We start from the raw sequence: 24,601 nt of genomic DNA, 5'->3' as shown, positions 1-24,601 counted from the left end.
TACACTATTGTTTTTTTAAGCAAAAAAAGTTTAAAATTTTCAAGACATATTGAATAGGACTCAGTAGTGTGCTGAGATGAAATGAAATTCTATTTTCATTGCTAGCTTTCAGTGAATCTGTCTAAATTCTGATGACAGAACATTTGTAACTTACTCCTTCTGACTGACTGCAGTCTTGTGTCACAATCCGTGTTTCACAGGACAGAGAAACAGCAGCTAGCACAGGTGGTGGGGCTCCAGCCACAAGTGGCCGAATATCTGTTGCCATAAAGTGAGTCAAGGATGTTTTTGTCATTTTGATACCGTTTGGTTTTGGATTTTTTTCTGGTTGTTTATTCATTCATTTTTTAGTTGACTTTGTAATCGCAGCTACAAATAGAAGCCAGGTTCTTGAGCAGAGAGCTTAAGATGCTGCAGCTGGGGCAGCCTCCATCTTCCGGGATTGTCTGGGAGGGAGACAGCTCTGTGATCCACTGCACCTACACAGACGCTGCTTCCCATTACTTCTACTGGAATAAGCAAGAGCCTGGGGCAACTAGATAGTGTTTCAAATATGGAGAAGAAGCCAGAGCACAGACTCTGCTGAACTGAGCAAGAAGGACAAACACCTCTCCCTGCACATTAAGCTGCTCAGCCCAGGACTCAGACACAATTACCAACTTTTTAATACATGCTGAAGTTTGGCAATCCTCACTTTAGGAGTCACCTAATGTCCATAGGGGATATAGTATAAGAACTCAAATATAACTAGCTAGACCTCAGAATGAAGCAAACTCCACATCTATAATTTTTTTCATGTTCATACATATATATACATATATAATAGAATGTTATAAACAGAATAATAGGGAAATTTAACAATCATATTATATACTATTGGTTGCCCTGTCAGATGGAAAAGAGGGTCAGATACTGATTCTTTACTATTTGTAAGAATCCAGAAGCCTGACTAGATGAACTGCTAAAAAAAAATTTTAAAAATAAACACCTTCATTTCCAAGGTTGGTAAAGTGGTGACATCATATTAAGTACTATCTAAAAGTAGAAAAATTCTATCAATGCTTTGACCATACAAGAATTCTATTTCATATCCTCTGGGAGAGGAAGATGGTGCATCCTTGAGATGAGAATTTCTACAAATGCACCTATGAGTAGTGCCCAGAGGACAAGTTCTATCCAAGGTCTTTGCATTAGGCTTTTTTGTTCATCATGAGTTTTATTCATTTCTTTATTTATTTGATGTTCAGTGATATATCTAAGCATTGTACTTCTGCCTTGCATGGCTAATTTCCAACCAATTTCTTACACTGATTTGTATTAACTGAATTACTAAGTTACTTATGTTACTGTGATTACATGTTTTTCCACCTCACTAGCTAAAGTATGCTTTATGAATTTGTTAATTTATTGAGCCATTCACATTTGTTTCCAGTATAAATATTTTTCTTGATGTCTCACATTTGGCTTGCAAAATAGCAGGCCAGGTCAACTTTATCAAATTATTTTACACACACACACATACACACACTCACACACACACACACACAAAGGTTCTTTAACTGAGTGGGCTAATCCCAGACTTACTAGCTTCTTCCTGAGCCACACCTAAGATCTATTTCTTATCGTCTGCCTACCTACCTATTTATATCCTTCTTCCTATATACATTCCACCCTCAGTAAACTTGTTTATTCATTTCCTTCTTACAGCATTAGTATTTATCTTCGTTTCTTACCTGCTGCTAGCTATATAAATTTCCAGGCAGTCTCTATCAGACATATAATTGTTACTTAATAAGTCTGTATTATTGTGAGCTTAACTAAGGTTCTCATTTCAAGATTGCTGCAGAAATGTTATGTCTTTGTCATCTTACTGCATTTAATCAGGTCCCTAATTTCTGCTTCATACAGCATGATTATTTAATTAGGCAGATTATTGTAGTTTCACTCTCTGCCTCATATCAGGATTTCTAGGTCCAGTCTCAGGACATTATCAACAAGATTATTCATTTAGAAGATGTTGGCATATTTCTAAAACCCTCTACCACTTGAGCAACTGCACAACTTCCAGGATTTTCTGAGTAATTTATTGGAGATAAGGATCTCACAGCCTTCATGGGGTTAAGGATCTCACAGCCTTTCCTGCTGGGGCTGGCTTTAATCCACAATCTACAGATCTCAGTCTCCTGAATAGCTAGAATTAAGACAATGAGCCACTGGCACCTAACTAGAATCTACTTTTGATCTAGGCATACCTCTTTTTGGCATCTATTCAGACAATTACAAATCAGAAAATGGTAAAGACACGTGCAAATCCATGTTCACTGCTACACTATTCACAATAACCAAGTTATGTTCTTTTTTTTTTTTTGGCCAGTCCTGGGCCTTGGACTCAGGGCCTGAGCACCTTCCCTGGCTTCTTCCTGCTCAAGGTTAGCACTCTGCCACCTGAGCCACAGCGCCCCTTCTGGCCGTTTTCCATATATGTGGCGCTGGGGAATCGAACCGAGAACTTCATGTGTAGGAGGCAAGCACTCTTGCCACTAGGCCATATTCCCAGCCCACAATAACCAAGTTATGAAAACAGTCCAGACGGCCTAAAATGCAAGAGTGGATGAAGAAAATATAATGTCATTTTCAGGAAAAATGGTTGGACCTAGAGGAAATCATGTTAAGTGAAACCAAGCTCAGAGAGAAAAATCACACAAGCTTCTTCTCATATATGGAAGTTGATCTATAATACAATTAAGCATGGTAAGATACACAGAGCTCAAGGCATTTACCCACAAACTCATCAAAGGAGACTAGAGGTAAGGGAGGAATCCAAAAGCATACCCAATCAGAACAACTAAAGTAGTGTTTATCAAAATGAATAGCAGGAAATGAACACAGGTATTTTTCCTGGGAGGGAGAACAAGGAATGGGCGTAAGAAGCCAGAGTAAAGGCAACCTTTGTGAAATTTGTGGATTGGAATAGGAAGGGATAAAATGGGGAAGAATGAAAGGGGCGACATTGTTCTGGGGCTGAGGAAATGGCCTAGTGGCAAGAGAGCTTGCCTCGTATACATGAGGCCCTGGGTTCAATTCCCCAGCACCACATATACAGAAAACAGCCAGAATGGCGCTGTGGCTCAAGTGGCAGAATGCTAGCCTTGAGCAAAAGGAAGCCAGGGACAGTGCTCAGGCCCTGAGTTCAAGGCCCAGGACTGGCCAAAAAAAAAAAAAAAGCATTGTTCTCATAACATGACTTAGGGAATTGTAACCACTTCTGACAACTACTTACCAATTATTAAGAACAAACTTGTTCTTAATAATTAGGTAACATTTAAGATGAAAATTTCAGATATCCTCATTTTTCTTTAAGAACCTCTAACACACTGAAAGGAAGAAGCCAGATATGTATCTACCTATGCAATCAGAAAACTATGAGGATAATTTCCCCCTCAGTTTTACTCTTCCACATGCCTACTACATTTCTACCTCTAACTACTTGCCTATATCACCCCTTGGATTTCTGTAAGTATCTCCTAACTACTTCATCTTCCACATTTTCTTCATGAATCTAATTTTTTTTGCCAGTCCTGGGCATTGAACTCAGAGCCTGACAATATCCCTGGCTTCTTTTTGCTCAAGGGTAGAATTCTAGCACTTGAGTCACAATGCCACTTCTGGCTTTTATATTTACACACACAAACACACATGTGGTGCTGAGGAATCAAACCCAGGGCTTCATGTATGCAAGGTGAGGACTCTACCACTGCCAAATTCTCAGCCCCATGTACCTGATTTTCTAATTGCTGCCAGAATTAATTTTTTAAAAGCATGTCTTAGTTGTGTTTTGGTACAATTATCAACATGGAGCTAGACAAAAGGGTAGTACTGGTCTTAGAGACATATTCAACCTCCAGAGAACTTCATTTCTACCATGAGACCAGTGAGAAAAAACATGCTCTTCATTATCATCTACAGTGGTGTTTTATTATAATTCACTCAGATGAACAACTGAGCCGTCTGAATCAATCACAATAAAGAAGTGAACATCAGCAGTCATTAATTAAATATAAAAATAGTAAGTACAAAGTCATTTTACTTTACTCTTCCAAATCCAAATCTAGTCCACCAATAGCAAACAAAGCAATTAATGAGTGCTTTAATTTCAACCACATTCACAACAAACTAAATAAATTCCTGACAGCATATTATATTCAGAGAATGTTCTATGAAGAGAATCACTTCTCGAGTATATATTGGGATTTCAATTCTGGTTGGAAGATGTTCCACATTGTTCCATTTGTAAGGTTTCCCTCTTGCATCTTTGAGACAAGAACACTAAGGTCTGCATTCTGAGTCAAAGATGTTCCACATATTTTACAGATGTTTCTCCTCTGTGTGTATTCTGATGCACATTGAGGTAAATACTTATCCTTAAAAGACTTCCTGCATTTGTTTCATTCATAAGGTTACTTCTGCATGTGTTCACTGAACATGAAGTATTTTCTACATTTGTGTTTTGCTTTTGGTTTTGTTTATCCAGTCCCCAGGCTTGGGACTTGAGCACTATCCCTGGCTTCTTTTTACTCAAGGCCAGCACTCTACAGCTTGAGCCACAGTGCGACTTCTGGCTTTTTCTATCTATGTGGTGCTGAGGAATTGAACCCAGGGCTTCATGTATGCAAGGCAAGCACTCTACCACTAAACCATATTCCCAGGGCCCACTGATAAGGTTTTTCACCTCTGTGAATTTTCTTATGCAAGTTAAGGAGTGACCTCTAGGTAAAAGACTATTCACATTTGGAATATTCATACTTTCTCACCTATATGATTTCTCTTGTGCTTCTCGAGTGCTGACAAGTGGGTAAAGGACTTTCTACATGTGTTCCATTCCTAAGATTCTCTTCTATATGTCTTCTCTTATGTTTACTAAGATTTGCCTGCTGGCTGAAGGATTTCCCACACTGGTTACAGTCATATGGTTTTTCACCTGTGTGAATTCTCTTATGTCTACGTCGATTTGAGAGGTTACGGAAGGACTTTCCACATATGTTACATTCATAAGGTTTCTCTCCTGTATGTGTTCTCTTATGTTCAGTAAGATATGACCGCAGGATGAAAGACTTCCCACACTGGTTACATTCATATGGTTTTTCACCTGTATGGACTGTCTTATGTCTACTTAGATATGAACTCTTCCTGAAGGACTTCCCACACTGGTTACATTCATAAGGTTTCTCTCCTGTGTGTGTTCTCCGATGAACACTAAGACATGTCTTCTCAATGAAACACTTTCCACATATGTTACATTCATAAGGTTTCTCTCCTGTGTGAATTTTCTTATGTCTACGTCGATTTGAGAGGTTACGGAAGGACTTTCCACATATGTTACATTCATAAGGTTTCTCTCCTGTATGTGTTCTCTTATGTTCAGTAAGATATGACCGCAGGATGAAAGACTTCCCACACTGGTTACATTCATATGGTTTTTCACCTGTATGGACTGTCTTATGTCTACTTAGATATGAACTCTTCCTGAAGGACTTCCCACACTGGTTACATTCATAAGGTTTCTCTCCTGTGTGTGTTCTTCGATGAACACTAAGAAATGTCTTCTCAATGAAACACTTTCCACATATGTTACATTCATAAGGTTTCTCTCCTGTGTGAATTCTCTTATGATTACTTAGAGATGACATTGTTGTGAAGGACTTTCCACATATTGTACATTCGTAAGGTTTCTCTCCTGCATGTGTTCTCTTATGTGTAGTAAGATGTGCCTGCTGCGTGAAGGATTTCCCACACTGGTTACATTCATATGGTTTTTCACCTGTGTGAATTCTCTTATGATTACTTAGACTTGAACTATAACTGAAGGACTTCCCACACTGGTTACATTCATAAGGTTTCTCTCCTGTATGTGTTCTCTTATGTCTACTAAGACTTATCTTCTGGTTGAAAGACTTCCCACACTGGTTACATTCATAAGGTTTCTCTCCTGTGTGTGTTCTCTGATGAGCACTAAGATATGTCTTCTTAATGAAACACTTTCCACATGTGTTACATTCATAAGGTTTCTTTCTTGTGTGAATTCTCTTATGATTACTTAGAGATGACATCAACCTGAAGGACTTTCCACATGTTGTACATTCATAAGGTTTCTCTCCTGTATGTATTCTCTTAGGTGTACTAATATTTGCCTGCTGCCTGGAGGATTTCCCACACTGGTTACATTCATAAAGTTTCTTGCTAGTGTTAATTTTCTTACGTTTTCTTAGATATAAATTGTTTGTAAAGAACTTTCCACATTTGTTACATTCATAAGGTTTCTTTCTACATTTGGTATACTTATCAGACTGCTCTGAATATTTGCTCTGATGGTTAGTAAAGTGCATTTCCTTACTGAAACATTTCTCACATTCACTATAAGAATAGGGATCGTCTCCAGTATGGTTTTTCTGATGTGTACTGACTGTAGTAGGTCTTAAATAGATTGTTTGCCCTGACACAGTACATTCAGGTGGTTTCCTCACTCCTTGAAGTATTTCTTGGACAATGTGAGCTGACTTACAATTGCTTTCTCTATATTCACTATGGTTGTAAGGGAGATTTCCCGCACAAACATACTTATGTCTAGAGAAAATAGTCTCTGAGTTTAATACCATTCCTTCTCCTCCATCTTTAAAATACTGATGCTCATAAGGACTCTCAGATTGTTGAATAAAATGCTTCCAATGTCTAAGCGCTTGCTCAGCTACATGAGAGACAACAGGTCTGCATGGATCACGCATCCCATCAGGCTCACTATAGAGAAACAGGTTTTGACATGTAATGATTTCCTCAGTCCCCATTGCTAAAGACTTATTATTCCTAATCAGCTCTGGCATATGTTTTAAAGTCAAATGAAAATTTCTTACTGAATTCACTCTTTCCTTTACTTTGTTGCTATTAGTGACTGCTACTTCATATAGCCATTCATCTGGCCTTTCGTGGCAAGTCTTAATCATGTCATTCATTTCTTGGACATCTAAAATGATACATCAAAAAGAGAGAAAAACAAAAAAAAATGGTGAGATCTAAACCTTAACATAAAAAATGACATTTCTTCCCATTCTAATTATTATAGATTTTAAAATATCCATACTAGGGGCTGGGAGTATGGCCTAGTGGCAAGAATGCTTGCCTCTTACACATGAAGCTCTCAGTTCGATTCCCCAGCACCACATATATGGAAAACGGCCAGAAGGGGCGCTGTGGCTCAAGTGGCAGAGTGCTAGCCTTGAGCAAGAAGAGGCCAGGGACAGTGCTCAGGCCCTGAGTCCAAGCCCCAAGACTGGCAAAAAAAAAAAAATCCATACTAGAAATTGATGTATGAGAAATATAGGCTTTTCTTGCAAAAGGCTTAAGATCTTCATACTTGTACTTTACAATTCAAAATGATGTTTTTCTGTTTCACTTTTTTCTTTTCATATCAGAGGAAATATTTACTCAATTTGCAAAATTATAGTTTTATAGCAATAGATTTAAAGTGAACATTTACAATCTGTCCTTAGCATTGCTAGAGTTACTTTTACAAATATCTGTTTTGTTGTAGAAGTGTTGCTTGGTTTGCTTTTATTTTTGTGAAATAATTATACTTAGTGCTGCTTTTCTTCTCAACCATTAGGTTAGGAACAACAATATTTTCTGGATTCATACATTCTCACAAAAGTTGTTTTTTTTTTTTTTTTGGCCAGTCCTGGGCCTTGGACTCAGGGCCTGAGCACTGTCCCTGGCTTCTTTTTGCTCAAGGCTAGCACTCTGTCACTTGAGCCACAGTGCCACTTCTGGCCATTTTCTGTATATGTGGTGCTGGGAAATCGAACCCAGGGCCTCATGTATACGAGGCAAGCTCTCTTGCCACTAGGCTATATCCCCAGCCCCCTCACCAAAGTTTTATAGAGCCCTTTGCCTTTCACTGAAGCAGGAATAGTTTTTGTGAATGAGGATTTATCCCTACATTACTTTTTTTTTTGCCAGTACTGGGGCTTGGACTCAGGGCCTGAGCACTGTCCCTGGCCTCTTCTTGCTCAAGGCTAGCACACTGCCATTTGAGCCACAGCACCTCTTCTGGCCTTTCCTATATATGTGGTACTGAGGAATCGAACCCAGGGCTCATATATACAAGGCAAACACTCTTGCAACTAGGCCGTATTCCCAGCTCCCTTATCCTTACATTTCTTCAGGTCAAATTTCTCACTAAGAATTCCTACAGGCATATGTGGGATCTCTTTTTTTTTTTTTTTTTTTTTTTGCCAGTCCTGGAGTTTGAACTCAGGGCCTGAGCACTGTCCCTGGCTTCTTTTTTGCTCAAGGCTAGCACTCTGCCACTTGAGCCACAGCACCACTTCTGGCCTTTTCTATATATGTGGAGCTGAGGAATCGAACCCAGGGCTTCACATACACGAGGCAAGCACTCTACCACTAGGTCATATTCCCAGCCCCCATATGTGGGATTTCTAAAAAAAATCATTTATCCCCATCTTACAAGGAATCTCATCAAAATTCCTTTTCTGACACTCTTAATCCTCAGAACCATTGATGACAAAGGACACTGCAAACACCACATAGGTGATATTTCTTGCTAATGTAAAAGATTGAGTTGTGAATCCCAGAGGCACTGATAAGCATTTTCCTTCTCGGTGGACAGCAGTCCAGGTGTCCTCATTATTTCCTGACACCTACATAATCCTAGATCCCTGAAGCGATATATCTTTTACATTTTCCTTTGTTTTTTTTATTTTTTTTTATTTTTTTTTTTTGGGGGGCCAGTCCTGGGCCTTGGACTCCGGGCCTGAGCACTGTCCCTGGCTTCTTCCCGCTCAAGGCTAGCACTCTGCCACTTGAGCCACAGCGCCGCTTCTGGCCGTTTTCTGTATATGTGGTGCTGGGGAATCGAACCTAGGGCCTCGTGTATCCGAGGCAGGCACTCTTGCCACTAGGCCATATCCCCAGCCCCTCCTTTGTTTTTTTTAATGTTTCAGAATAGGTATCACAAAGAGAAAAGGATTTGCTAAATCTACCTGTGTTTCCACAGAGAATTTAGTATGTCTCCAAACAAATTCTTTTTTTTTTTTTGGCCAGTCCTAGGCTGTGAACTCAGGGTCTGAGCACTGTCCCTGGCTTCTTTTTACTCAAGGCTAGCACTCTACCACTTGAGCCACAGCGCCACTTCTGGCCATTTTCTGTATATGTGGTGCTGAGGAATCGAACCCAGGGCCTCATGTATACGAGGCAAGCACTCTTGCCACTAGGCCATATTCCCAGCCCTCCAAACAAATTCTTGATTCCCCACTCTTAAGACAAAGAATCACCTAGTTCCCCACCAAACATAGCACTCAAGGGAACAAGGCATACTACTGCTCAGTACAGCTCAAAATGAACTTACCAACTGGGCTCTGTCTCCAACATCACTGTGTAAGATGCATTCACTCACCTGGGAAATTCATTTCTAGTACTTCTCCCATACACGGTTCTGTACCTTCCTCCAACTTGGGTTCAGAAACACAGTGCCCTGTTAAGATCAAACAATGGATAAGTATTGCTCATGCTGGGTCATCCTTGCTGTAAAATGATCTCACACATTCTGGTATACAGAGTTGTTCTAAAACCTGGTTTCTCATTTCTCCTTATCCCCATGGCTGATTTTCCCCATTAACACAAGCTTTGGGTTTTTCTTGTCCATGTTTTGCCTTGAACCTAAGGCATGGGCAAGGACTCTGAGCAGTTTTCCTCAAGGCTAATGTTCTACCTTTTTCAGTTACAGTTTCCCTACTGGGTTTGGATTGGTTAATTGGACAAAAGGAGTCACATGGCAACTCTTTTGCCTGAGCTGTCTTCCAACCACTTTCCTCAAATTTCAGCAGCTAGCATTATATCTGTAAACTACCCAGTGCCAGCTTTGCATTTTAAATGCTTGCCTTAAACTAGTGATTTCCAGATCATCCCTTCAGTAGTAATATACATTCTACACCAGATTACATATCCATCTATAACAATGAATCCCTTATTCATATAACATATTTGAGTACTTTTGTGAAAAACTACTGCTCCCTTGACTTCTTGAAGAATGAGAATAAAATTGATTCTGGAGGAATATAATCTTTCTTAGAAGTGATACTTCCCGTGGTCTGGAATCCTACACCTAAACACCATTGCAACTTTGAAAAATAGTCAAAGATCTACTAAAAATGAAGCATTTGAACTTGTGAGTCAATGTGACTTTTGCTCACCCAAGGACACCAAGTTGCTGTAGGTCTCCAGCATTACATCCCTACACAGGATCCTCTGAGCAATGTCAAGGTCCCGCCACTCCTCCCAGCTGAAGTCTATAGCCACATCTTCAAATGATACTGGATTCTGTAATGGTACATTTTCATCAAAATTAGCCCTGATTCGTGAGAACATCAAATTTGGAATTTTATTCTTCTACATGTGTGCATTTGTATTATATAAAATGTTTTGAAAGCATGAGATATACTCAGGCCCTGAATTCAAGGCCCAAGACTGCCTATAAAAAAAAGAAGAGAAAAACCAACTATTTACATATGACTTAAGTTGGAATATATATGAATATATATCAGAGGTGATTTACAATGCATAGAAAATTTCCCAGGCACCAGTAACTCATGCCTGCAATCCTAGCTACTCAGAAGGCTGAGATCCGAGGATCACAGTCCAAACCCAGCCCAGGCAGAAAACTCCTTGAGACTCTTCAATAATCACTGAAAAAACAGGAAGTGATGCTGTGGCTTAATTAGAGTACACTAGACATGGGCTGAAGAGCTCAGGGACAGCTTCCAGCCCAGAATTCCCATGGGACTAGCCCCATGGAGAGATAAAAAAATAAAACAATAGAAGACTATTTGCAGGTTACATTACCAATGATTTACAGTATAATAAAGCAATGATTGACACAAACATAAAAAATTGTAAAAGGACCGTCACCGATGAAATGACATTATTATAATATAAATATAGTATAGATACATAGAGAGGTACAGATAGATAAATAGATGGCAATGTTTGACTTTACCATCAGAAAAAGAATAACACGTCAAGAATATTTTACTCAAAAAGACATACAATAAACAAAGAGAAATCAAAAGACATAAAAAAATAAATACAGATACAGATCATGGATAATAACAGACAGATCATACATCTCCATATTAAAAGGTACATGATCAACATCAAGGTTTCCTAACACATGATTTTAATGTTGGTTTTTTCGTAAATAGGCCATTACTATTGGAGAAGCAATATGCCTTTTTTTTTTTCCTGCCAGTCCTGGGGCTTGGACTCTGGGCCTGAGCACTGTCCCTGGTGTCTTTTTGCTCAAGGCTAGTGCTCTACCACTTGAGACACAGCGCCACTTCTAGCTTTTTCTGTTTACATGGTCCTGAGGAATCAAACCTATGGCTTCAGTCATTCTAGGCAAGCACTCTACCACTAAGCAACATTCCCAGCCCCAATACTCCTCTTAATAACTGATAGAACTACAAGCCAAAAAGTCAGCATGAACATACACATGGATGACATTATCATAACCTAAAGACAGGAAATAAAGCACAGTGCTGCTGCATTTACCACAACCAACACAATGAAAGTAAAAATAAACCTCAAAAGGAAACGTTACAGAATTTGACACAATAAAGCAATAAGTTACAAACACAGTAAAATCAAACAATACATTTCTAATAATCTATGAGTGAAATAAACATAGAAAAATTAGAATGCATCTGGAACAAAATGTTCCCAAGCACTGGGATTTTTATTATATTAAAAATGACCACTCTCGGGGCTGGGAATGTGGCTTAGTGGTAGAGTGCTTGCCTAGCATGTATGAGCCCCTAGGTTCGATTCCTCAGCACCACATAAATAGAAAAGGCGAGAAGTGGTCCTGTGTCTCAAGTGGTAGAGTGCTAGCCTTGGTCAAAAAGAAGCCAGGGACAGTGCTCAGGCCCTGAGTCCAGACCTAGGATGGCAAAAAAAGAAAAAAGAAAAAAGAAAAGACCACATGGCCACATCTTTACTTCAGTTTGAAGATGTTGTCCTTATGTATGGTGTATTACATGGGTAACTCCTAGAAGGTGGAGGGAGGGCATAGACCTCAAGGAAATAGTGTACAAAGTGTATCAGTGGAGGTAACTGCATACAGATGAAAGTGGACTATACAATTCGTGGGTGAAGACAGGATGGAGGGAATGTGATAGTGACAGAATAGAAGACACTGTATGAAAGGAAATGTATTCCTTACCTGATGCATGAAATTGTAATCTTCATATATAAACTCTATGACAACAATAACATATCAATTATTTTTTCAAAATTCCATTGAATTGTGCTGGCCTAGGCTATTTCCTTAGTGTAGAAAATATACCACAGATAGAAGAACAGGTAAAATTATAAAAAATAAAATGCAACACTTAATTTGAAACATGAAATAGTTGAGGCTGCCTATTACTTTCTACATAAACAGTATGGCATTATCCAATGTTCACTTAAGAAAAAAAAGCACAAAAAAACAATGAGGGCTGTGGCTCAACTATATTTAAAAAAAAAAAAAAAAAAGGCTGAGGTCTGGAAGCCAGACTAGGCAGACAACTCAAATTAACAAGCTAATAAACAGGTTGGAGGCATGGTTCAGGTGAGAGTGTCAACAGTGAATAAGGAAGCTGACTGACTGAGAGCCCTGTGAGTTTTGTGCTCTATTGTTGACACAAGAAAGGCAAGGTGGAGGCTGAGGTAGGTGTATCAGATAAGCTTCTGAGTTAGAGACCAATGGTGGCAATACAGCAAATCCCCATCTCAGAGAAAAAAAGATGAGTGAGAGGAGGAAGGAAGCATAGAAGACAGAAGGGGAGAAGAGGGAAAGGAAAAAGAGGAAAAGAAGATAGGAGGGGAGGAAGCTTCATGACATTAGATTTCACAGGTACTTTCTTGGATATGATACCAACCATGCCTAATTACAAAAGCAAACATGATTAAGTACAAACAGATAAAACTTTCTGCCTCAAAAGGCACAGAAGCAAAGAGGATAAGGCTTCCCATAATATGCGAAATTATTTGCATGTATTGCTAAGTAGATCAATAACCAGAGGGAATTAGAAAATATAAAACAAAATCTTACAACTAACCCAGACACACAAACTCTGATTTGAAAATGGGAAAAAGAATTGAAGACACTTTTCTTAAAAAGATTATATTCAAATGAAGGCTTTGCATATAAAAAGAAGTTAAATATCAACAGTCACGAGAAAAATTCAAGTAAAAATAACAATGAAATTACTTTATACATGTTACTATGGTCATAGTTAAACACACAAATACATATACACTAAAAAGTAGTGTGAGAGCGTCCTGGGGACGGGGGCTGCTTAGGCTCAAGCCAAAGGACTTCGCATATGTGGCTGGGACCGTGAGGGTACCAGTGACCATGAGATCACTGCAGCTTCTCAGAGCCCCTTTCCTGTGTGGCCTGCTCTGGGCCTTTTATGCTCCACATACCAGGGCTCAGGAGCCTGGGGCCACTGCCCCCCATCCCGGCAGCGTGGGCCTGGATAAGAACACAGTGCATGACCAAGAGCATATCATGGAGTATCTAGAAGATGTCATCAACAAACCAGAGGCAGAGATGTCCCCACAAGAACTGCAGCTTCATTATTTCAAAATGCACGATTATGATGGCAATAATTTGCTTGACGGCTTAGAGCTCTCCACAGCCATCACACATGTCCATAAGGAGGAGGGGAGTGAGCAGGCACCACCAATGAGTGAAGATGAACTAATCAACATAATAGATGGTGTGTTGAGAGACAATGACAGAAATAATGATGGATACATTGACTATGCTGAGTTTGCAAAATCACTGCAGTAGAGGTTATTTGGTTATCTCCTAGTTAGATGCAAATGTGACCCGTGATAATGTGATCGAACACTTCTGATAATGTAAAATAAAGTATTTCCAACTATTGCTACAGCATTTTGGTAAAATTGTGTAAAGATTTGTTACACTGGGGTGAAAAGGAGAAAATGAGAAGTAAAAGAGGGAAAATAGAACATCCTGTAATCACTAAGTGCTGTTAAAAGTCTTATTGGGGGCTGGGGATATAGCCTAGTGGCAAGAGTGCCTGCCTCGGATACACGAGGCCCTAGGTTCGATTCCCCAGCACCACATATACAGAAAACGGCCAGAAGCGGCGCTGTGGCTCAAGTGGCAGAGTGCTAGCCTTGAGCGGGAAGAAGCCAGGGACGGTGCTCAGCCCCTGAGTCCAAGGCCCAGGACTGGCCAAAAAAAAAAAGTCTTATTGGACAAGGGCTTGATTAAAGAATTATTTTAAAGAATATTAGATAATTGGAGCCAAGCTCAGGAATTTGACTACAGAATACTGCTTTTTTGTCTTTTTTAAATTTCAGTTCATGTTACCTAAAAACGTAAGACACTAAATAGGTTTTGCCAAATGGACACACTTTTTAGTAACAATCAAAGGACAGAGTGAATACCAGATGTTTGCCCTGGCAGGTCTTGCCTCCTTAGGTAAATGGTCAGTGTTTTGTGATGTTATCTTGGCTGCATAATAGGTAATTTCTCTGGACAAGTGGCTCTGTGTAGGCTGCATCAAACTCACAGCCTAAAAAGAATGTTAAATATTGAGTTTATCTGTCTATGCTGTCTAAGATTCTGTGTATCTTCTGGCATTTTTGAAATGATATTCACTGGCCTCAGTGATCAATCTCTTTCAGTATTTTATACAACTACTGCCACAATCATGTACTTACCTTCTATTGTCTTCAGTCTAGGAGACCTTGAATTTAAAAATACTCTCAAATCAGTAGCAAAAATTCTAGTTTTCTTAATATTTATACTTTGCTTTTATTTCCAGGGTTTCCTTTTTGGAATTTAAGAACTATTAGTACTGTAAGGACCTGGTACAGCAGGTTTGAACTATCAGCTGGCCCAACCCGAGTGATGAGTGAAAAGTTCATCTACCAAACATGGTGACTAACTTGATCCAAGTTCTTTTTTGAAGGAAAGTTGTTTATAAATTACCTCTTTCAGCCTGAATATATGACTTCTTTCATTTCAAGAAAGACTAGAAAACCTCTAACTAAAACCCCTCCAAGAGTGGATCTTCATAATATTTGAAAGTGAGAAGAAGCCACTGATGGTAACTTAGTTTGTTGGGTGTGATAGATGTGCTGTGATAGCAAATTGCCAAAGTGGAGCTTGAAGGGGGAAAAGAAACTGTGTAACAATTTGCTGTAAGATGTATAGAGACTTATTTTCTTTATTAAACTATTCTTGTAAGAAAATGTATTTGTAAAAACTGTTTCCTGTGTTAAGTATCAAAGCTGACTAGTAAACTATTCTTATATTATCTCATTATTTTGAAGGATTTATACAATGTATTCTGAATATCTAACCAATAAAACTGATGGAAAAAGGAAAAAAAAAGTAGTAAGTGCTGGGGATGCTGTCAAAAAAGTGTGAAACATGGTGCATTTCTACCAGGAATCTAAAACAATCAACGATGGATTAGAGAATCCCAAAAAGATGTAAATAGAGAATTACACAGGCATATGATCCAGCACTTCTTTTTCTAGATGTGTACCCAATAGATAAAAGGCAAGGACTAAAACAAATATCTGGAGAATCACTTCACAATAACTACTCACAACCAAAACATAGAAGCAAGTAAAACAATAGATAAATGTGTCGAAAGGAAAAAAAAAATGCTACATGTTACAGCAGGGATGAAACTTAAATACAATCAACTAAATAAAATGAATCCATTACACAGGAACAGCCACGGCATGATGTCCCTTATTAGGCTTCCAAGGATCAACAAACTCAAACCAAAAGGAATGATGGTTCTGGAGACTGGGATAGAGAGGAACAGCAGCTGTATACTTCAAGATTAAAGAGCTTCACACACGGACGATGAGAAATTCTGTACATGGATGGAAGAGATGGGCCCACCAAAATGCAGCCTTACATCATATCAGCAATCTGTGCTATTAAGTATGCTTAATGTAGCCAGCCAGACAGGATTGAACACACCTGTACTACCTGAACTTGGCAAACTCAGGATTATCAACAAGTTTGTGCCACAGACAAGTTCAAGAGCATCCTGGGCTCCATAGGAAGATCTGTCTTTAAAAGAAATATTTTGGATTATGTGACTTTTATCAGAGATACACATAACAGATGTGTCTCTTTTCCCTATTGATTTTAAGTATTGAAATAACAAATAAGTCAAAAGAGATAACATGTTAAAATAGTTTCTAGCTTGAAATATAAACTAAAGCACACATAGACAAAAGATACAAATTATTATAATCTGTACATCTTGCTTTTTTTCTTTGTATTTTCATTAATTACTCTGTAAATGTATCACTTATTCCAGAAAGATTTCTCCTGGTTCATTCTAAAGCTATATTGCCACACCTGGTGGCTAACAGAAGAGTTCATGAGAGATCAAAGTGTACACTAACATCAACTATGTATGGATAGTACTTTAAGTACCTATGACTTACTCAGTCCTCAAGAATATTCAAATGTGCATTTCACAAACTCAAGTTTAATAGCAGTAAAATATTTTAATGTTATTAACAAGGATGTGATTTCTGAGTAGTTGCCAGCAAACCTGCACCTTTCCATGACAAGTGACTTCCTCAGGGTCACTGAATCACATAACAGGTGTGACTATTTTTTTCTCACATCAAAAATTACACAAACAAATGGAAGCAAATCTGCACTCAACTCAGTTAGAACAGAAGGATTTTATCAGCAGAATCTGTAATGCATCTTTGTCTTCTTTAGGAACATTTTCCTGAAGCTGAATATAATTTTCAATCTTGGACCCCCATTAAGTTCATGAAATGGAATGTAAAACAAAGTGAGAAACCAAAACTCACTCACCAGTGATCCATCCATTCTGTGCTGCTGTTAACAATGAACAGAAGATTCTGGAAGGAAAGCTGGAGGAAAAGGCAAATGAAGTAGTCAGGATAGAACCATTTTGATTTTGCTCAATATTTTCCAGCTCAAAACATTAAACATGGACTGGAAAAGAATAAAGAATTCTTAAGGGAGAAGAATTTTTATGTATTAAGTGGAGCATTATATTCTTAAATAAAGACAAATTCACAGTCCACTAGTTGATAAATATCACAAAAGCAATTCCTTACTATGTTTTTTCATACAAGTTTGGTGAAAATCAAAGACGTCTTCATAAGTTTGAAAAGGCCTCAGTACTCACCTTCCTAAACACAGTCTTATGAAGAACCTTGGCTATCCTGCTGGAGATACATGACCTAATAAAGAGGCAGCATAAAATAATGGTCATAGGAATAACATAATCCTAAACCAACCATTCTCACTCAAGCAACCAAATGATTAAAGCATCATGTTACTGAAACAATATCAACACAAAATACCAAGCTGAGTACACCACAAAGTGAAGTTCCATAAAACTTAAAACAAATAAAATGGCTGTATGCTTTTTCGTATGTGTTAGTTGATTACATAGAAAATCCTATTATTCAAGTTTCTTAAGAACAAATATGTAGGATAGAAACTCAAAAGGATCTTTTAGAGTGAAGTACAAAAACGAAAATCTACTCTGTAGAATATACTGACGTTGTTTGTGCTAAGAAAGACAATATAAAATATTTAAAAGCAATGTCAGAATATTAATATTGGCTTTTCTACATTACAAGAATGTTTTCTTACTTAAAATAATTTAAAGGAAGTTCATTATAGACTAAGTGTCCATAATCACAATGCTTGAGAACAGCAGTGTTATTGATTTCAGCATGGGATATTTTATTTTTGTCTTGGGAGATGGACTATCATCAGACACATTAGTGACTGAACCTCTGTGCTTATAAATTTAAAGTTTTCTATTTCAGATTATTTTATTAGAAATGGTAGAGCATTGTAGCTGGGATTTTATAGCACATGGATGAATTCCTAGCTACTGTGAAATCTGCCACCTGAGGATCACAAAATGAAGCCAGCTGGGACAGCAAAGTACAGGAGAACCTCTAATCTCCAATAAACAACAAAAATTGTTTTAAGTGGAGTGATGGCTGAAATAGCAGAAAATTAATCTGGAGGAAAAGAAGCCCATAGTCAGTGGCCAGACCATGAGCTCAAGATCCAGGACTAGCACATATAAGAAGAGCAAATGTGGGGTCGGGGAATATGGCCTAGTGGTAAAGTGCTTACCTTGTATAGATGAAGCTGTGGGTTCAATTCCTCAGCACCACATATATAGAAAAAGCTAGAAGTGGTGCCATGGTTTAAGTGGTAGTGTGCTAGCCTTGAGCAAAAAGAAGCCAGGGACAGTGCTCAGGCCCCGAGTTCAAGCCCCAGAACTGGCAAAAAACAAAACTTAAAAGGGCATTGTATTTTTTGTTTTGGTTTGTTTTTGTGCCAGTCCTGGGACTTGAACTCAGGACCTGAGCAGTGTCCTTGGCTTCTTTTTGCTCGAGGCTAGCACTCTACAATTTGAGCCACAGCGCCACTTCCAGCTTGTTCTAATTAGGTGGTGCTGAGGAATCCAACCCAGGGGTTGGTTCATGTGTAGGAGGCGAGCACTCTACCACTAGGCCATATTCCCAGCCCCATTGTACTGTATTTAAATTACATCTTATCAATTCTTTTCGAACCCAAGTTTAGGCAAGCTCTCTCATCTTAAGTAATGTAAAATAGGTTCAAAAATGTGATGCAGAATTTGTCATTTGTCAAGAACAGATGCAGAAAATAAAGTGTAGAATAGTCATTTGAGCCACATATGAAACTCACAATACCATATTAAGTGCTGAGGATAAAAATAGAATCAGCATGTTTCAAGTAAGGCATTTGTGGCAAGAGTGCTTGTCTCGTATACATGAGGCCCTGGGTTCAATTCCCCAGCACCACATATACAGAAAAACGGCCAGAAGTGACTCTGTGGCTCAAGTGGCAGAGTGCTAGCCTTGAGCAAAAAGAAGCCAGGGACAGTGCTCAGGCCCTGAGTCCAAGCCCCAGGACTGGCCAAAAGGAAAAGAAAGCAATCTTTATGATTCATTGACTTCAATTCCCAAAAAGAATTTCCTAAGTGAATAATACTTCTTTGAAAAGACTGTCACAAAACAGGTAACACTAGTTAAAAGTTGAGGAAATGTCTTATCATAAATCACACAACATTGAGCATGGTACATTGCCTTAAGTGTAGTCTTGCTATATTTCTTTTAATGCCAAAAGTCTCTTACAAAAACTTCCTGAACTAACAGGAAGAACCAACAAGTTATTGTAGTACCCTGGTCACCCAAGATTCAAAACTCACCACAATCAAATCATCAGCACTAAGTCAATCCAGCTAGGAGTATTTATTTAGCTGTGCAGAGCATCTACTCTCCACCATTGGGATGGAAAAGAACAGTACTGAGCCTCTGTAGGTTTGGGTTTTTAAAGGTAAAAGCTATGCATTGTACAGCAGGTGGTCATGAGGTACACACAGGGGGCCAATGCAGGGGGTCAAAGCAAGTATCAACTTCATTTTTTCACAACTGTTACCATGTTCCCCTAATATCAACTAAGCAAGTTTGAGTGGACTAAAATAATCCAGTATTTAATTATAAGTGGGCCAACCTGACAGTTGCCATGGCATTTTTATAACCACTACTATGATTATTCCTATAATCTATTAGTATGATCCTTTTCATTTTGATTTGTTTTGTTTTTGTTGCCAGTCTTGGGGCATGGGCTCAGGGCCTGAGCACTGTTCCTAGCTTCTTTTTGCTCAAGGCTACCACACTACCTCTTGAGCCACAGCGCCACTTTCAGCTTTTTTTCTATATATGTGGTGCTTAGGAATAGAACCCAGGGCTTCATGTATACGAGGCAAGCACTTTACCACTAGGCCATATTCCCAACCCCAGTATGATCTTTTTCACAATCTGTTACTATGGATGCTACCCAGATACAGAGAGGAACAAGGGCTACACATATTTTTAAATGTCAATCTATAAGGAGCTAGTCCCACTGGTAGGGGTGCAGCTCTCTAACATGGAGTCATGAAAATGGAGTTATACAAGCTAAGAGAAAACGCTAAGGCAGTGAAATTTTACATGACCTATTGTTTCTAGAAGCTGGGGGGGGATACACTTTTCCTTGTTTTTTACAGTTACAGCTAGCATGAGCACATCCATACATGGGACATTTAGGATAAGTTTAAGAGATCCCATGCTACAATAATACTGACAAGAGGAAGTTAAAGAAACTAATGAGAATAGGGTTAGGGTATTATTACATAGATACTTCCAGTTGTGAGTGTTATCCTTTCAACCCCAAACCACAGCCCCATGTCACCTTGGATACCTAGGCTCTGGCTTATTCAGCAGTCCACCTCATCTCCTCCCCTAAAAGTTGGTCTAAACCTTCAAGCACCAAGTGATTGAGAGTGTTACACGAACTAGTACCACCAGAACTTGTGCTCTGGGAACTAGAACCGACGGCGATTGGTTTAGGCAATTATATCTAAATGTATCTTTTCCTTCCTGTGTTTTTCTCCTTGTGGTTTTGAGGGATAGCCAGACTTCACAAGATCTCTTCCTTCAGGAAGGAGATTCCTATGACAGCATGCCCTCCTTTAAACACTGGTAGTGTTGATTCTATAAATACTCGACCATCAAATAGTACTCCAATAGCTCATGTAGAACAGTTTCTACAAACAAGGTTGGGTAAAATCGTGTGTGAACTCGAACTAGGAGTGAACTCAAACCAGGCTTACAAGGCAGGAGCAGAGAAAAAAAAAAAAATACCTAGGGGCAACCACCCAGAACCCGAAAACACAACTGCAATATGACAAGCCCCAGGGCCAGCGCACACTTCACGGTTTCATTACCACTGTGGCCACGCTCGCCGTCCCGCAGGGCAAAGTGAACGCCTTCACCGGGGTGCTCGGCGGAACCTCAGTCGGGGAGTGTGCGCGCGCAGCTCCCCGGTTCTCCCGCTCTGGACAACACCCAACCTGCGTGCAGAGCTCCGGCGGCCAGGTTCTGCCCCGGCCGGCGCGCGGGCTGACAGCGGCGCCCACTCGGGAAGCCCAACTGGAGGAGCGCGCGGAGGGCAGACTCCGGTTCCGAGCCCGGACCGCGCTTCTTACCTGACACCTTCCCTCCCTGGGACCCATTCAGGTCACAGTCCCACGGCCCACTGAAGACAGGCTGGGCCCTCACTCGGTGGCTCCAAACTTGGGAATGCAAACGCGTACTTCAGAGCACTTCAGAAGCTGGGTAAAGAGAGAGGATCTGGAATGTACAGACCAGAAACAAACAGTGGGCGGGCAGGCGCAGGCTCACGAGAATACTGGCCAGGAAAAGTCGGTTCCAAAGGAGACTACATTTCCCACAATGCGGAGCGCTAGCTAGAGGAGGTGGGCTTGGAGCACTACTAGACCTTATGGGCTAAGAGCCCACCGATGCTTGAGCATCTCGTGCAGATCAGGGTCAAATTCCTTGTATCTTACAAGCGATGCTTTCTGATTCTGAGATGGTTCCTTAGTTGATATGCCAGAGGGTAGAAATACTATGTCATTACATAAGCAGAATGCAGAACGACAAAACTTCCTCTGTTCCACTCTTTTGTAGCAGCATTAAACGTCCCAAAGGGACAATACCCCACTTTTAGTGCACTAGAGATTAAATTTGTACTCTATGTGTCTTAAGGGATATATTCAAAACAGAGCACTTAGAATAATTCTATAAGGAAATTCCTCACGAGTCGCTGGGAGCTCTTGCCTCTATTTCTAGCTGATCAGGAGGCTGACTACTGAGGGTCACTCTTTAAAGACAACCCAGGCAGGAAAATCCATGAAAGTCTTATTCTCAACCACCAGAAAACCGGAAGCGCTGTGGCCCAGGTGGTAGATGCTACCCTTGAGCTGAGCTCAAGTCCCAAGACTCCTTCCCATCCCCCCAAAAAAGAAAGACAAATTCCTCTGTCTGTCTTTTGGTGTCCCCAGTACACTATCTACATAAGCCATATATGATGAATGATGGATTTTTCTCCCCACTTATTTTAATATTTACAAGTCAGTGAATGAGCACAGCTTTTATTTGGGGAATACTGATACTTGAAACATTCCCTTTACACCATTGAGCATCCAATCAGGGCTGTTGGCTTTAATTTACACTGCCTCTGCAGGTTTGCCCCAGCTGGCCAGTGACTGATCCTACCAATTTCGCCTCATTACCAGTCAGGAGTGATTACAGTGTTTTAACAAGAAAAAAAGCATTTCAACTAAGGTAGGAAAAGTCACTTAGAAACGTAGGATAAACATCAGTATTCCCCAAATAAAAGCTGTCCAGAGCAAAGGCAGAAGTTCCTGCAAGCTGAACATTCACCCATTTTCTACTCTATTCCATATTCCAACAGAAGAAACACTCACTTAAATCATCAAGGCAAGTGCAAGAAATATGCAAAAAAAAAAAAAAGAGAAGGGCTTTATCAAAGGAGAATACCAGAAGAATTAATTGACTCACTTGAAATAAAATTGAGGAAAAATCTCATGGGACTGAAAAGTGAATTGTTCATGGTACAGAAAAAGGAAGGGAAATTGTACTGAAGATTTTTATTCAGCAGCCTCTTGATTAAAAAGTGACTCATTTTGAAAGCAGTAAAGCCACTGCAAGTAGAGAGATATGTTTTGTCATGTTCTGTCGAACAGGAGTTTGTTTGTTTTTTTCTGGGAGATTCTATTCTTCCATATCTATTATCTATATCATATCTATTATCTATTATTTTATATCTATGATATGTATTATTCATATTATCTATTAATTTATCACAACCTAAAAGTTACTTTACTCCTTTTGATTGGACTATTATAAAACCAATGAAGCTTCCCCTTCATACTCTCTAAATGGGTCACAAATTCTAATAAAGAATTTGTGTTTGCCCCCATGACACTGTCCACTTCCTACAATGGCAAAAGAGAGACAAGGCCAGAGAGGATGGAGCAGGGACTGCAGTAGTGTGCACCTGACATGGTCAGGGAAGCTCTCTGGACTTGATGCCAAACTTTGTGCTTCACTCTCACCTTGGAGATTTTCTGTTTGAGAGACAAATCAAGGTGTCTGATTGAGCTGATTCACTCTCTGGGCATTTAGAATGTGAAGAGGAATTCATATGAAGAACTTTACATTCAACATACACAACAGGGTAAATTAAAGAACATTTCTAGTTTCAAATAGACTTACACTATTTTTTAAGCAAAAAAAGTTTAAAATTTTCAAGACATATTGAATAGGACTCTGTAGTGTGCTGAGATGAAATGAAATTCTATTTTCATTGCTAGCTTTCTGTGAATCTGTCTAAATTCTGATGACAGAACATTTGTAACTTACTCCTTCTGACTGACTGCAGTCCTGTGTCACAATCCGTGTTTCACAGGACAGAGAAACAGCAGCTAGCACAGGTGGTGGGGCTCCAGCCACAGGTGGCCGAATATCTGTTGCCATAAAGTGAGTCAAGGATGTTTTTGTCATTTTGATACCGTTTGGTTTTGGATTTTTTTTTCTGGTTGTTTATTCATTCATTTTTTGGTTGACTTTGTAATCGCAGCTACAAATAGAAGCCAGGTTCTTGAGCAGAGAGCTTAAGATGCTGCAGCTGGGGCAGCCTCCATCTTCCTGGATTGTCTGGGAGGGAGACAGCTCTGTGATCCACTGCACCCACACAGACGCTGCTTCCCATTACTTCTACTGGAATAAGCAAGAGCCTGGGGCAACTAGATAGTGTTTCAAATATGGAGAAGAAGCCAGAGCACAGGCTCTGCTGAACTGAGCAAGAAGGACAAACACCTCTCCCTGCACATTAAGCTGCTCAGCCCAGGACTCAGACACCTACTTTTGACCAGCAGGAGCACAGCACTCACCAGGCACCAGTACCTGTACCCAAACCCACATCTGGGGTGACAGTAACACTACATTATTTTTATATTTCTATATGGGAATCGGGAGTGTCTATTAGAAAGCTGACTACTGAAAGTGGACCCAAATCCCCAAACCTTGCAGTCCCAAATGCCACCAGCACAAACGTTATAAAGGGAAAAACCACATCAAGAAAAATGCTGCATGGTATGAGGATTAGCAAGTCCTGTTTACAGAAGTAAAACAATCCAGTTAAGGGTTAATTAAGGGGAACAGAGGTAATAGAGATGATCATGTTAATAGCAATTAGGGGAACAACCAGGGGTAGGAATTTTAATAGCCAGGAAAAGAGTTTTCCTGGAGTTTAACAATTCATGACAGGGCTGGGAATATGGCCTAGTGGCAAGAGAGTTTGCCTCATATACATGAAGCCCTGGGTTCGATTCCCAAGCACCACATATATAGAAAATGGCCAGAAATGGTGCTGTGGCTCAAGTGGCAGAGTGCTAGCCTCAAGCAAAAGGAAGCCAGGGACAGTGCTCAGGCCCTGAGTTCAAGGCCCAGAACTGGCAATCAAAAGAAAAACAAGAAAAAAAAAACAATTCATGACATATCTGCAGCTCTTAGAATGACCTATTATATCCCTCCC

General features: G+C 39.7%; 2 protein-coding genes across 11 annotated transcripts in view; one reads left to right on the top strand and one right to left on the bottom strand.

Annotated features, from left to right (window-relative positions):
- Positions 1 to 4,661: 4,661 nt before the first annotated feature.
- The window catches only part of LOC125345264 (zinc finger protein ZFP2-like), a 38,189-nt gene continuing 18,249 nt past the window's right edge, over positions 4,662 to 24,601 (bottom strand). For 2 of the 10 annotated variants that reach the window (XM_048337476.1, XM_048337485.1), the window contains 2 exons: positions 5,315 to 7,015; positions 4,664 to 5,230 (listed from right to left, as the gene is read on the bottom strand). In XM_048337476.1, coding sequence (XP_048193433.1) covers positions 4,812 to 5,230; positions 5,315 to 7,015 — 2,120 coding nt within the window. In that variant the 3' untranslated portion in view covers positions 4,664 to 4,811. Of the gene's footprint in view, positions 5,231 to 5,314; positions 7,016 to 9,463; positions 9,542 to 10,259; positions 10,387 to 16,951; positions 17,011 to 17,291; positions 18,207 to 21,185; positions 21,349 to 24,601 lie in introns of those variants that run through there. The other 8 variants (XM_048337483.1, XM_048337480.1, XM_048337482.1 and 5 more) reach the window with 8 other exon arrangements.
- LOC125345267 (multiple coagulation factor deficiency protein 2 homolog) lies at positions 13,416 to 13,921 on the top strand. Its single transcript, XM_048337487.1, has one exon. It carries the CDS (start codon positions 13,466 to 13,468, stop codon positions 13,904 to 13,906), a length of 441 nt encoding a protein of 146 aa, XP_048193444.1. The 5' UTR covers positions 13,416 to 13,465; the 3' UTR covers positions 13,907 to 13,921.

This window comes from Perognathus longimembris, unplaced genomic scaffold, assembly GCF_023159225.1.
Source record: "Perognathus longimembris pacificus isolate PPM17 unplaced genomic scaffold, ASM2315922v1 HiC_scaffold_5453, whole genome shotgun sequence".
In the NCBI taxonomy this organism is placed as follows: Eukaryota; Metazoa; Chordata; class Mammalia; order Rodentia; family Heteromyidae; genus Perognathus; species Perognathus longimembris.
This window is presented reverse-complemented; position numbering and strand designations above follow the sequence as displayed.